The sequence below is a fragment of the Protopterus annectens genome, chromosome 10.part0 (genome assembly GCF_019279795.1).
Source record: "Protopterus annectens isolate FY-2018-M chromosome 10.part0, PAN1.0, whole genome shotgun sequence".
Taxonomy (NCBI): Eukaryota; Metazoa; Chordata; order Ceratodontiformes; family Protopteridae; genus Protopterus; species Protopterus annectens.
Window position 1 is genome coordinate 441,455,642 of NC_056744.1, and position 13,018 is coordinate 441,468,659.

Below are 13,018 nucleotides of genomic sequence, written 5' to 3' on the forward strand. Positions count from 1 at the left end.
TACCATTTACTGAAAGTTACAACATGAGAGTTGCCATGCTTAATTCTAATCACTGCAGCAGTAAACCTTTAACTAATGTTTAGTTCAGGCAATAGCTAAATACAACTATAAAAAACAACATGCCTTTCACAGTCTGTGTTCCTGTTCACAAATGATTTGAACACTGAAAGTCATTGTGTCACAAAGCACCAACATTAGTCTGGTCCCTCTTATCAAAAACAAATGCACTTCTCAAGCAGCACATGATGTCCCATGGGCAACCTCTCTCGGCAAAAAGAATCCAACTCACCATGCAGATAAGACATTTGTACCGGTCCCCACGAGAAAGCTGCCGTTCTAACTCACGAATACGTGCCTTTAGTGCTTCAAACGTTGTTACAGCAGAGTCCTCTGTGATTCTGCAGAAAGAGCAAGAGAATATTTTAATGAATGGCAGTTAACATTTTTGTCCTCTTTCTACTATAGAGTAACAGAGGACCTCTTTAAGGATATTTTGCAACAGTGATACAAAACTTGGGAACAAGGCGATAGCTACTTAGCGCTATAAAAGCACAGAAACAAAAGCATTACAGAACAAAGAACTCAAACACATCTAGTTCAGGAATACGCATGTGACTTCTTCAGAGATATTAGCTAACCTAGGTTTTCACCTATTATTTCCACTACTTGCATTTTTTACTTTTACATCTTGCACATCTGCAAACCCTTGAACTTCACTTACAATGTCCCCTCTACACCATAAATGTGTATAGACCTGTGATCCCTACACTGCAGGATTGTTCACTTAGGCCACTGTTTCATTAAATTTCTTAAATGACTATGTTTACACTTAGGCCATTTACAGTATTTTGCTTATTTGCTGTTTCACTGTTATGTTGTCACTGTCTTTGCCTTATGGCCAGAATGATGACTGGAAAGGGTGCTGTACCAGTCCATACCCCTAGCTATGAAAACAAAAATAAATTAGCACATATCTATTTTTGTTCCAAATTTAGGACCCAATTTTGTTTTCAGTATACATCTTTTAGCCTTTGACGGAGCTCAGTTGTGTCATCTACGGCTTGTACTTTTGAGACATTTTCATCACTGTATCTGACAGGTTCAATTCCTTCAGTTATGGGAACCACAGCATGCTATGAATATCTTCACCTTAATAAAATCAGTGGTAAAGCAAACATCTGCTCTAAAGACCTACACTTGTATATCACCACCACCATCAGATGGCATGAAAGATAATTCATCCAATTTATCCTAGCTTATGAAACAGGTTGCCCTTAATCAGAGTACTTCCTTAGTAACCTTTAAAAAGCAGCCTGGATCATGGGATGGGTGACTGCAGATCTTCACTAGGAATATGCAGAGAAAGTCTACTTATTAGGGGATAACATTAGTCTCTCACTGTGTTTTTTCATATCAGTTGTCACCTTGGGGGTAAACGTGGTAAGAGCCCATGATCATATGTATGAAAAAGTGGTACCTCATTTTAGTATATTTACCAAAAACACTAAATTTTGGTACACACATTAAAAAAAATCCAGTGTTAATATTTAAATAATTGTACACATAAAAATACTTCCGTCTAATATATTCCAGGTTACACAATCCAAAGGAAAACAAAACAATTCCATATATACCAAAGATTTTGTTCTGTACAAAGCATGAGGTAACATACTGTTTGCAAAGCAGCAGTACCCTTTTCTGTCATGAGCCCTACTACAGAAAAGAAAGCATATTACACACTTCTGAAAAAGAACCCCATCACCACCACTACACCATTAGCATTCAAATTAGAAATCTCATGGTCTTTATTAAAACAATAGTAAACGAAAAAGAGAACTTGCATTGATGCTAGAAATGGAACTTCTACATGCTACTTGCAATGTGTTGTACAGTTCAGCTTGGGTCAACAAGCAGAGCTACAATTCAAGTAAGCACAGCAGAAAAAGAAAAAAACATGAAGGGCTTAGTCAAAACAACCCACAACAGACTTGATTCTAAACTGCAGCAACCTCTCCTAAAGTCCTCTGCAATAATTACAAAAAAAAAAACAGAACATGAGGCGGCCAGCTTTCTCCAAATAGCAGAGTAGCTATTAAATAACAGTTTAAGTTGATGGGTGCAAAAAGCACAGTTGTGTACACTTACCATAAATGTAGATGTTCGAGTGTATTCACTGTTGCAGTCATCAAACTTGGGTTATCTGCCTGCAGGTAGCCCTCAGTCGGCCAGAATACCAGAGACTTAGTATTTCTGTCTCAGATGCTGTCGCTTCTTCCATGACGTCAGGTCGTCAGGGGTATAAAAACAGGCAGTCGACACCATTACATCAGTTTTTCTTACTCCAAATGTCAGGAGCCACCAAATAGGGAGCGACGAAATGGTGTGGAAAACACCACCAGTAAAAAGTAAGTAGGAACAGCCATAGAGAGGAGAGACAAGAGACAGAGAAAACCAGGGGCTGGAGGGAGGGAAACCAGGACTGCAACAGTGAATACACTCTAACATCTACATTTATGGTAAGTGTACACAACTGTACTATGTTCTTCGTGTTTCACTGTTGCAATCATCACACTTGGGTTGATTCCCAAAGCTGAGGAAGGGTGGAAGCAGTCAAGAAAAGTTAGGGTTGGCTAGGCGGCCTTACAAGACTGCAGTAGCAAATCCTGCCCTGGATTTGGAAAAGACAGGCAGGTGGTAATGCTTGGTGAAGGTGTGCACAGAACTCCAGGTAGCAACTTCCAGTATGTCCCTGATAGGGACTCCCCTGAGAAATGCTGTAGAGGTAGACGTAGCCCTAGTGGAATGTGTTTAGACCCCATGAGGGGTTGGTTTTCCATGGTGCTTGTAGCAGAAATGGATGCAGTGTGCTATCCATTTGGAAATGGTTTGTTTTGAAATGGCCTTGCCCTCTGCCACTGTTGCAAAGCTGACTAGCAGCTGGTCAGATTTTCTGAAAAGCTTAGTCCTATCAAGGTAGAACCTGAGCTGTCTGTGCACCTCCAAAGAGTGCAGGATCCTTTCCCCTTTATTCTGAGGATTAGAGAAGAAGATAGGCAAATGTATGGATTGGTTGAGAGCCACACTGGACACCACTATAGGCATAAAGGAAGGGTTAGTCCCGAGGGAAACCCTGTCAACATGGAAAATAATGAAGGGTTCCACAGCCATCAGTGCTTGTAACTCAGACACTCTTCTAGCTGAAGTGATGTCTAGAAGCAATGCTGTTGTCCAAGAGAGGAATTTTAACTCTGCTGAAGCAGCAGGTTCAAGGGTGAAGCGTGAGCTTTTCCAGTACAAAGTTAAGGTCCGAAGCAGGAGTGGGTGCTCTCCTTGGTGGCCTTAAGTTGTTTGCCCCACTCAAGAACGGTTTGATGAGAGGGTGAGAGAAAAGGGGTGGCTCAGTATTGTAATGAGCCGAAATGCAGAGGCATGGATCTTAATGGAGGAGAAGGATAGGCCTCTGTGGAGTAGATCTGCAAGGTAATCCAGGATTAGAGGTAAGGAGGGCACTGCTGTGTCCTTTCCTTTAGACTGAATCCAAGAACAATACCTTTTTCACTTTTCGGCAGAGGATTTCCTAGTACTGGGCCTTCTGGCTTCAAGGATGACATCCAGCACCTGTTTGCTTAAGGTTGCTGGTGTAGTATCTAAGGAATAAGCCAGGCTGCAAGATTTAGGGTTTGCAATTGTGGATGCAGAATCTGTCCCTCCTGCTGGGAAAGCAGGGTTGGGATCTGGTGTAGTTGCTAGGGTGGCATCGTTGTCAGGCTGCGCAGGAGTGGGTACCAATGCTGGCATGGCCAGTCCGGGGCAATCAGAATTGTCATTGGCCTTTCTTGTCTTATCTTGAGTAAAACTCTTGAGAGAAGGGCAAAAGGGGAAAGGCATAGATTGAGAGGTTTTCCCATTGAAATGATAGTGCATCCACCTTCCAGGCCCTGCTGTGAGGGTTCCTGGTGCAGAATTTGCTTAATTGGTGGTTGTCGGGGGAGGCAAAGAGATCCACCTCTGGGGTCCCCCATTTCTGGATCAGAAGGTTGAAGGTGCAGGCTTCCAATTTCCACTCGTGTGGGTCTAGGAGATTTCTGCTTAAGTCGTTTGCCAGTGAGTTTTGTTTGCTTGGCAGGAATTGAGCTTGTAGATGGATTTGGTTGTCCAAGGCCGTGTTCCACAGGGCCATGGCTAATCTGCAGAGTGGGTAAGAACGGGTCCCCCCCTGCTTGTTTATGTACGACATAACTGTGGTGTTGTCTGTTTTTATCAGCAGTTGTCCTGGAAAGAGTAGGTGTCTGAAAGTTGTCAGGGCATTCTGTAGAGCTAGCATCTCTTTTTGGTTGAGGTGCAGGAGAATTTGACTTGGACTCCAGTGGCCCTAAATACATTTGCCAGCCATTTGGGCACCCTATGCATAGTCCGATGCGTCTGTGGTCAGGGTCTGGGTGGCGTGGGGTAGAGTAAAAGGCAGTTCCTTGTTGTGGTTGCATGCTTCTGCCCACCAAAGGAACTCTGTCCTTAGACAAGGTAGGATAGGAATGACTGTTTCCAGGTCCTGAGAATGTTGGCACCAAAGACTTTTTAAGTACCACTGAAGTTTCCTCATATGCAGTCTTGCATATGGAATTAGCAGAATACATGAGGTCATGAACCCTAGGACTTGCAGTATTTTTCTTGCAGATAGCTGGGTTTTGGTGGCCATTTGTTTGAAGTAATCTGTCAGATAGGTCTGTTTTTCTGAAGTGAGGAATGCCATCCGGGGAGTTGTGTCCAACCTTGCTCCCAGGAATACAATCTTTTGACTAGGTACCAGTTGTGATTTCTTTTTGTTGATGGTGTACCCCAATGAAGACAGAAAGCTTTTTACAAATGCCAGGTGCTGAAGCAGCAATTCCTGACTATCTGCCTGAATCAGGCAGTTGTCCAAGTAGGGATAAATTTGGATTTTTCCCTGCCTGCAGTATGCAATGGCTGGAGCCAGGCATTTTGTTAATACCCTGGGCACAGAAGATGAGCCAAAGGGAAGTGCAGAGAACTGATAATGTATAGACCCTGCTCTGAAATGTAGATACTTCCTGCATGACTCCCTTATGGAGATGTGCAGATAAGGCTTCTTTTACGTCTAGGGTGACTAACCAGGCATCCTTAGCCAACATAGGGAGAAGCTGTTGCAGGGTAAGCACCTTGAATTTTGGTACCACCAGGAAGGTGTTGAGAATGGAAAGATACAGGATAGGGCGCCAAGAGCCCTCTTCCCTGGGTACCAGGAAAAGTCTGGAGTAGAATCCTTGGCCCCTCTGTTCTACTAGAACAGGTTGAATAGCTCTGATATTGAGCAGGGAAAGTACTTGGTTTTGAGCCTCTGCGCACTGGTTTGGAGGAAGGTCTGGAAACCCGCTTGGGGTTGGCAGTGAATGGAAATAAAATGTGTACTCCTGGGATACAATTTTGAGGACCCATCGGTCCTGAGTAATGGGCATCCAGTTTTTTGCATGAAGGGCAAATTTTCCTCCTAGGGGCACAAGCAATTGGCAGGGCTGGGAAGTAGAGTTGAGAAGTCATTGTGAGCTTTTTCCATACGAAGGTGGCTTACCACTCCCTGCTTTAGGGGTGGGGGCACTCCATTGCTTAGATCTCTGCATACCTTTTGAGACTGTAGTCTGGGTGGTCTGTTTGCCCTGGGTCTTGTTTGGGAAGGCTTGGAGGGGGCTGGAGACCAGTGTTTTGAAGGGCAATGCCTACTGAATCTAGGTGGTTGCACTTGTAGGAATTCATTAACAGTTTGCATAGATTTAGCCTTCTTCTGCATTCATTGGATGTACACAGACAACTAAGATTCTACTTAAATAGGACCAAATCCCTAAGAAAGTCGGAGCAACTACTGGTAGCATCTGCTGCAGGGTCAGAGGGGAAGGTTATATCAAAGCAGACTATTTCTAAATGGATAAGCCACTGCATTCGTTTCTGCTATTTGCACCATGGTAAACCGGTGCCCAAGGGGATCAGATCACATTCCACCAGGGCTGCCTCTACTTCAACAGCTTTTCTCAGAGGGGTCCCAACAAAAGACATTCTAGAAGCTGCTACTTGGAGCTCTGTTCATACCTTCACAAAGCATTATCATTTACCTCTCTTCTCCAAATCCAGGGCAGGCTTTGCCACTGCAGTCCTGCAGGGCCTTATAGCTGCTCCTAATGCTGTTTAGTTCCACCCTCCCATCCATAGCTTTGGGATTCTACCTAAATGTAATGACTGCAACAGTGAAACACGAAGAACATAGTATAGTTGTGTACACTTACCATAAATGTAGATGTTAGAGTGTATTCACTGTTGCAGTCGGGTTACCCACCCACCATCCACCTTTCTATACCTTTTTCTTTCCTTCACTATACTCAAAAGCCTTTGTGGTGTATTTGCTTTTGGTTGAAGGTAAAGTTTATGTTTCTAAAAGTGCAATTATATATATATATATATATATATATATATATATATATATATTTGCTCCCCATTTTGGTGGCACCTGACATCTGGGGCAAGAAAAACTGAATAAAATAGCATCAGCTGCTATGACCTGATGTCATAGAAGAGGAGACAGCAATAGACGCAGGACCCAAGACTTTGTTATTCAGGCCGAATGACGGCAACCTGCCTGCAGATTACCCCAAATGTAATGACTGCAACAGTGAAACATGAAGAACATCCTGTAGGGGACTGGGTTCTTGGTCTCTTAGCAGGGGAAGGCTGGCTTCCCCTAATCAGTGTAATAAGGTCTTCAGCTATTGTAACCATTTGTTTTTGAGGCATGGGTGCCTGAGCATGCGCTTTGGTCATTGGTTTTCCAGGCATAGTGTGTACTCTGGCCCTAAGAAACTCGGTAGTTTTAGTTAAAAATGAAGTCATCGGTTTATTCGAATATCGGTAGGACGAAAAACTCCCTCAGAAGCCGGTGCCTGCACAGCGGCTCTGGACTCATCTAAGGTAGAGACATCCTCTGGTTCCATAGTCAAAGAAGCATCTTGCGGCATACCAGACTCCAAATGGGTCTCAGCAGAGGCCTGCAAATCCACAGAAGTGGGCATCAGGGGCTGCAAAGGCGCCTCACTGAGTACCGGCTGACTGGCGACTAGCTTAACGGAAGCGTCGGCAGTTAAGGACCTATGCGGTCTGTCTCTGTCTTTATCTTTACGTTTTTTCAGAATATCGGTAGTCGGATGGCTTACTGAAGCCATTTCGGAATACGGTAATCGAAAGCAAAAGAATTTAGGAACAAAGATAGCCCGACAAAGAATGGTTCGGGCATTAAACAAGGCACAAAACCAACAACAAGGGACGACGTGGTCTAGGCCTAAACAGGTGACGCAGTAAGAATGAAAATCTCTGTGAGGTATTTGCTTTCCACAGGCAAGACAATTGTTAACTTTTTCTGACATCGGTTTAGAGAAGGAAAAAGGATCCCCAATGGGGTACTAAGCTTTAGAAGACTTCAATATTATTCAACTTGAAAACGAAAAATTCAGGTAGCGGTTGACGGGCACTTGCAAACTGCTTCTGCTTCGGGCTCCTCCTCTGCAAGAAAGACTGGTGTAATGGCTCCATCTGCCTGTTTTTATACCCTCGACAACCTGAAGTCATGGAAGAAGCGACAGCATACGACGCAGAAATACTAAGTCTCTGGTATTCTGGCCGACTGAGGGCTACCTGCAGGCAGATAACCCAAGTGTGATGACTGCAACAGTCAAACATGAAGAACATCACAGCATTCATTAGTTACAAGCACTTCAAAAGGATTAGGATTCAACAATGTAAGTCAAGAGATAAATGCTTTCAAACCAAGCAATAACACAGGTAAGGAAGCACAGATGTACAACTACTTTTGCTGCTAAACAATAGGTAGCTTAGCAATTCACAACTTTTAACATTAAAATCTGTATGGCACGGCATCTTTTAACATAACTTGTGTGGGTCATCTCCAAAATAAGCTTCCAAACTGAACAGATTAAAGTGTGCGATACAGAAAACAACCCTTGAGTATCATAATATGAAAAATTTTCACAAAAGAAAAAGAAATCCAACTTACATACATTTGGCATCCAGCAGCTTGCCTACAGAAACTATTACCACTTTCAAAAGCAGTGAAACAGAATGCAGAATGCTGCATCTCCATTCCATTTCTGCTTTGCTTTAACGGTCATTTCCGTGTAGTACATGTTTGGGACCTTTTTTTTTTTTTTTTTTTTTACATTAAATAGCGTTTTTATAAGAATATAAAAATTTTAAAAAAGATCAGCAGCTGACATTACACTTCTGCCCTTCGAGGTATGCATCTTTAAAGGGTAATATCTGATAGGGTGAATTGGGGTGTAGAAGCCTGCCAATCACGGCTTCTACTATGTTATATAACACAGTACCAGCAGTAATGGCAAACAAAAACAAGGTCAAAGAACAAACACTAACAGTGAGAATATTTAATGAATAATATGTTCATAGGCAAGTACTAGGCTAGCTATCCTTGGTGGCCATTTTAAACCTATCCAATTTCCCGACTATGTTATATAACACAGTACCAGCAGTAATGGCAAACAAAAACAAGGTCAAAGAACAAACACTAACAGTGAGAATATTTAATGAATAATATGTTCATAGGCAAGTACTAGGCTAGCTATCTTTGGTGGCCATTTAAACCTATCCAATTTCCCTTTTTGTGCTTGAAATAACCTAAACCATCTGCTTATAAAGTGGCTCTTGCCCATCCCATGGTTGATCATACCATAGATAATTTGAGTGGGCCCATACATAGGAGAAAGCATTTAGGAGCTGCATCTGTCCATTAGTAGTACATGTGGCGGTTTGGGGTATGCACTAAATATTACTTTTGCAAGAATGTCTGTTTTCGTGACTTTGCACATTTTCACACTTGAAAATGAAAAGAAGCTGACAGCTGCCCTTCTCTTTTGTCTCGCTTATTTTTGAAAAGTATCATCATTACTTAAAAAGGTTTTCATTTTAGCAAGTAAAGAATGCAACTACCAAAAGAATCTCATCATCACACTGCCAGGTGTGATGATATGATGGCCTGACTGCCTGCAAGCTGCATGCAACATGCATGCTAAAAATGGATCTTTTTACTATTTTAATGTATTCCTGAATTGTAAAGAAGATGCTCCTTCTGCAGTCCATTATCTGGCAATTTTGCAAGGAAAGTGAAACCTCTGAACTTCATTTTTAAGGAATCTGCAAGGAATGGCAGCTCTAACTGATCTTATACAAACCTAGCTTTCTAACAACTGGCAACTACACCCAGACCATCTGTTATTTACTGTAAATTAAGAAAGGAAATAATCATAAAGCACTGTTTCCACATTCCCAATGCATATCACCACAGATATCAACAAATAACATCCCATGCAACAGAAAGAAAGAATATACAGTTGGTTATTCAGTAAGGAAAAGCCCTTGCTAAGCATTCTCAAGCCAGAAATGAGAAGGAAACATACACTAGTACTGGATCTACTTCTAAAGCCTGACTCCCAGATGACAGACTTTCAAAATCCCAAGACGAAAATCACGAAAGTTCAGAAACCTGAACATTGATTTTTACCAGGGTACGTAAATACGTGGCCAACTGTAAACAAAACTCATGCCGAGGTAAGTAAAACCCAAAAAGGTGAGGGGGGGGCCTACACTACACACACGGTTGCACCCCCCACACCCAACTAAATATGCCAACTCTGGAATCGCACTACAGCGGAAAACAGGGCATGTTGGCCAAGTGTTTACTTACTCTGGTAAAAAATCGACATTCGGGTTTCTGAACTTTTGTGATTTTCGTCTTGGGATTGTGAAACTCTGTCATCTGGGAGTTGCGCTTTAGAAGTAGACCCACCAGTACTACATGAAGTTCACAGACCTCAACATTACATCTAAATATTCATTAAAAGCAAAGCATCATCCATCAATCTCAAACTAACTTACCTTAAATGCAATTATGTTTAGTACAACATTGTTCTGACAGTTTGCTGTAAAAAGGCTGAGAGTTAATCCTTACAAAAATGCAATTTCAACTTCTGAAAATTTCAGACCCTATGACTGTTACCTTTCTCACTGAAGTAACACAGATCTGAATATATAATTCATACACAATTGTGAGTGCTGTGCATAATCTCATTAAGGATGCAGTAGGAATAGGCAGACATTAAGGAATGAGCACCACTCTTGACAGGGCAGCATTGGTTCTTCAAAATCACTGACGTAAATATTGCTGTAGAATAGGATGCACTGCCCAGCTCCCAGCAATGCAACAGAAGGAAAGTGACCACCCCTACTACATACTTCCATTCTGTACTATCATGCCCCAGGAAGTATACTGCATGATCAAAAGGATGCAATAAACCCACCAAATGCTGGCCCAATGGTATGGAGGCAGGGTGCTTATGCATGCCAGTGGTGACATGGGTAGCTGTGATAACAACAGAGTGGTAGGAATGATTAAGTAATGGTGGTCTCCCACCACTTCAAGATGCTGGGCAGAGAGTTTAATGAGGCATCTTTCTGTGGCAGCCCTACTGGAGGAAGGGAGGTACACAGCACTGTGGTAAACAGCATGAAGAAAAGAGAATATGTTATGGAACATGACAAAATGCAAATACTCGCAGTACATCACTACATTCTTTGTACAAAATAAAAGGCTAATGGCAACCAGGGCCTGTGGATATATTCTTCTCTCTTCCTAGCTGGACACAAAGCCAAAAGCATGATGTGTCTGTAGTTGCTATCAAACTGATGACGTGATCATGGCAGAAGCAACAGGAAAAGAAAGAATAGTGGAAGTCATGGCTGCAAAGAAAAATGGCTCTATGCAGGGAGTGTCTACTTACAGTTTCAAAACCTACATTACTTCTCCTATATCTTATACTCTTGAATTACGTCTGAACAATGCCTCTCTATGACTTACCTGTAAACCATGTCTGAAGTGCTGCCTTGTGCAAGACATAAATGGTCCTGTTAAAACTCAGCACATTGCAATAGATCCCATAAAAATATATAACAAAGCTGTATGTGCAGGGACTAACAACACTATATTATTACACTATTTTATTACCCATTTACTTGTTTGACTTTGTTGACCGGGAAAAGTCTTGACTGTGTAAAACCCATTTTCAGCCGAGGTCTCGGATAAAAACTCCGCATTTAAGTTGCACATGACATACATTTGTAAGTGCAGGGTAAAACATCTATACATGAGCTTGTTTACATGATTTTTCTATATTTTAAAATATTTCTTACATAAACATAGCATTTTAACGTAAAAAGAAAAATCAAGATGAACTGGCTTATCACTGAATAGAGAAATAACACACAGTAATAATTAACATATTTACAGCATGATGGCCGCAGGGAAAAGATCAAACTGGGGTGTTTTTAAGTTTAGTAATTCACAGACAGACAAGTAGAATTGTAGATAAAAAATGAGAGATATGAAAGTAGAAGTTAGGGAAATGAGCAGGATGATAAATGGACAGAGGAGGAACTGTGGGTAGTGGTGGGGCTTGAGAGGAGGAAGAGTAGGAGTGTAGGAAATTAGTGCAGTATGAGGAGGAGCAATAAGATACAAAACGAGTGAGAAGCAAAGTGGCTATAAGAGTTGCAGAAAAGTAATATGAGTAAAGCTAGCCAGGTGAGCAGGAAGAAAAGAGCCATCTTTAGTATAGGTGTTGTTTAAGAAAAGTTTTGAAACTATTTCAGTTTTCTGTTTTAACTATGCGGGGCTTTCACTCCAGAATTTTGACAAATAATGGGAGTAGAAAGAGTCTCCAGCTGTACTGAATGTCTTACTGATCCATGATAAGACTTTATTGCTAGAGTCAAGGTCTCTAGTTGGTAAACAGTACAGTGGAGTATTTTGTACTGCTCACCACTTGTAAGGAGATTGTGGGCAATGATTAGTTTTGAGTATGTCAACTGGTTTGGGAGTTCAAGCCAGTTCAATTATTTTAATGCAAGGCAGTGGTATGTTTTATAAGGTTGGTTGGTTGCAAACATAGCTATTTTGTAGTAGCAGGAGGCTAGTTTAGTGTTATACACAGTATTGACATTTGTAACACTTGGGGAAGCATATAATAGAGAAGGAAGGGTGTATATGTTGTTGCCAAGGTAATCCTTGCTTGATCTGTCAGGTAGTGTTTGGCCCTATACACGGAGCAGAGTTTTTGGTGAATTTTCTTGATGGAATGAAAGTATTGGTGATCAAAATAGTATACGCTATAATTAGGTATTCAGCCATGATAGAGCCCAAACTAGAACCAAAAGCAGAGACTGTCTGGAAGGAATGATAAAACACTGCTAAACCCATTCTGTGGAATGAAAAATGTAATGAAATTAATGGACATAGATGGCACCCATAAAGTATTATCTTCCACACACATCAATACTGCCTCATGTAACTGCCAGCATAAAGTCACAGCACACAAAATGAACAAAAACAAAACATCAGTTAAAATGTAAGATGACAGGAAGGAGAAAGAGCTAACAAGAATGACAAAAAAAGGATACTGGGGAAACAGTGACAGACAACAGAGAAAGTAATAAATATATGCCCTCCACCCAACCCTGCCTCATTTTATTTAAATTAGTTACTTAGGGTCCCTGAAATTTTATGGTCTGTCTGTTAAGGGGATATTTCTTGTATTTTTTCTTACTTTTATCACCACGGCAAACAATGAGTGTAGAGCCATGACGCACTTTCCTTCACTTGTCACTTACATGTTTCCCCTTTTGTGATTTTGTTTGCAAAAATGCAATTTTTTCCAGGCTGATGTCAAAAAGGCTTTACCTAACATTTAAAACTGACATTAGCGTTTGGAATAGTGTGGATATGTGCCCATAGACTTTACATGCTGAACAACTTCATATGCATGGGTGCTCATCAGTAGTCTATGAATGTATCCCAAAGTTAGCCCTTGATGATGTCAATTTGGGATAAATAATAGCTCTAATAAGTTTAGTTTAACAAAAAATAACGTTTGCA

General features: G+C 41.4%; 1 protein-coding gene across 13 annotated transcripts in view; it reads right to left on the minus strand.

Annotated features, from left to right (window-relative positions):
• RNF220 (ring finger protein 220) overlaps positions 1 to 13,018 on the minus strand; it is a 1,177,048-nt gene that overhangs the window by 90,774 nt on the left and 1,073,256 nt on the right. For all 13 annotated transcript variants that reach the window (XM_044085345.1, XM_044085346.1, XM_044085344.1 and 10 more), the window contains one exon: positions 290 to 398. In XM_044085345.1, the coding sequence (XP_043941280.1) occupies positions 290 to 398 (109 nt within the window). The remainder of the gene's footprint in view (positions 1 to 289; positions 399 to 13,018) is intronic.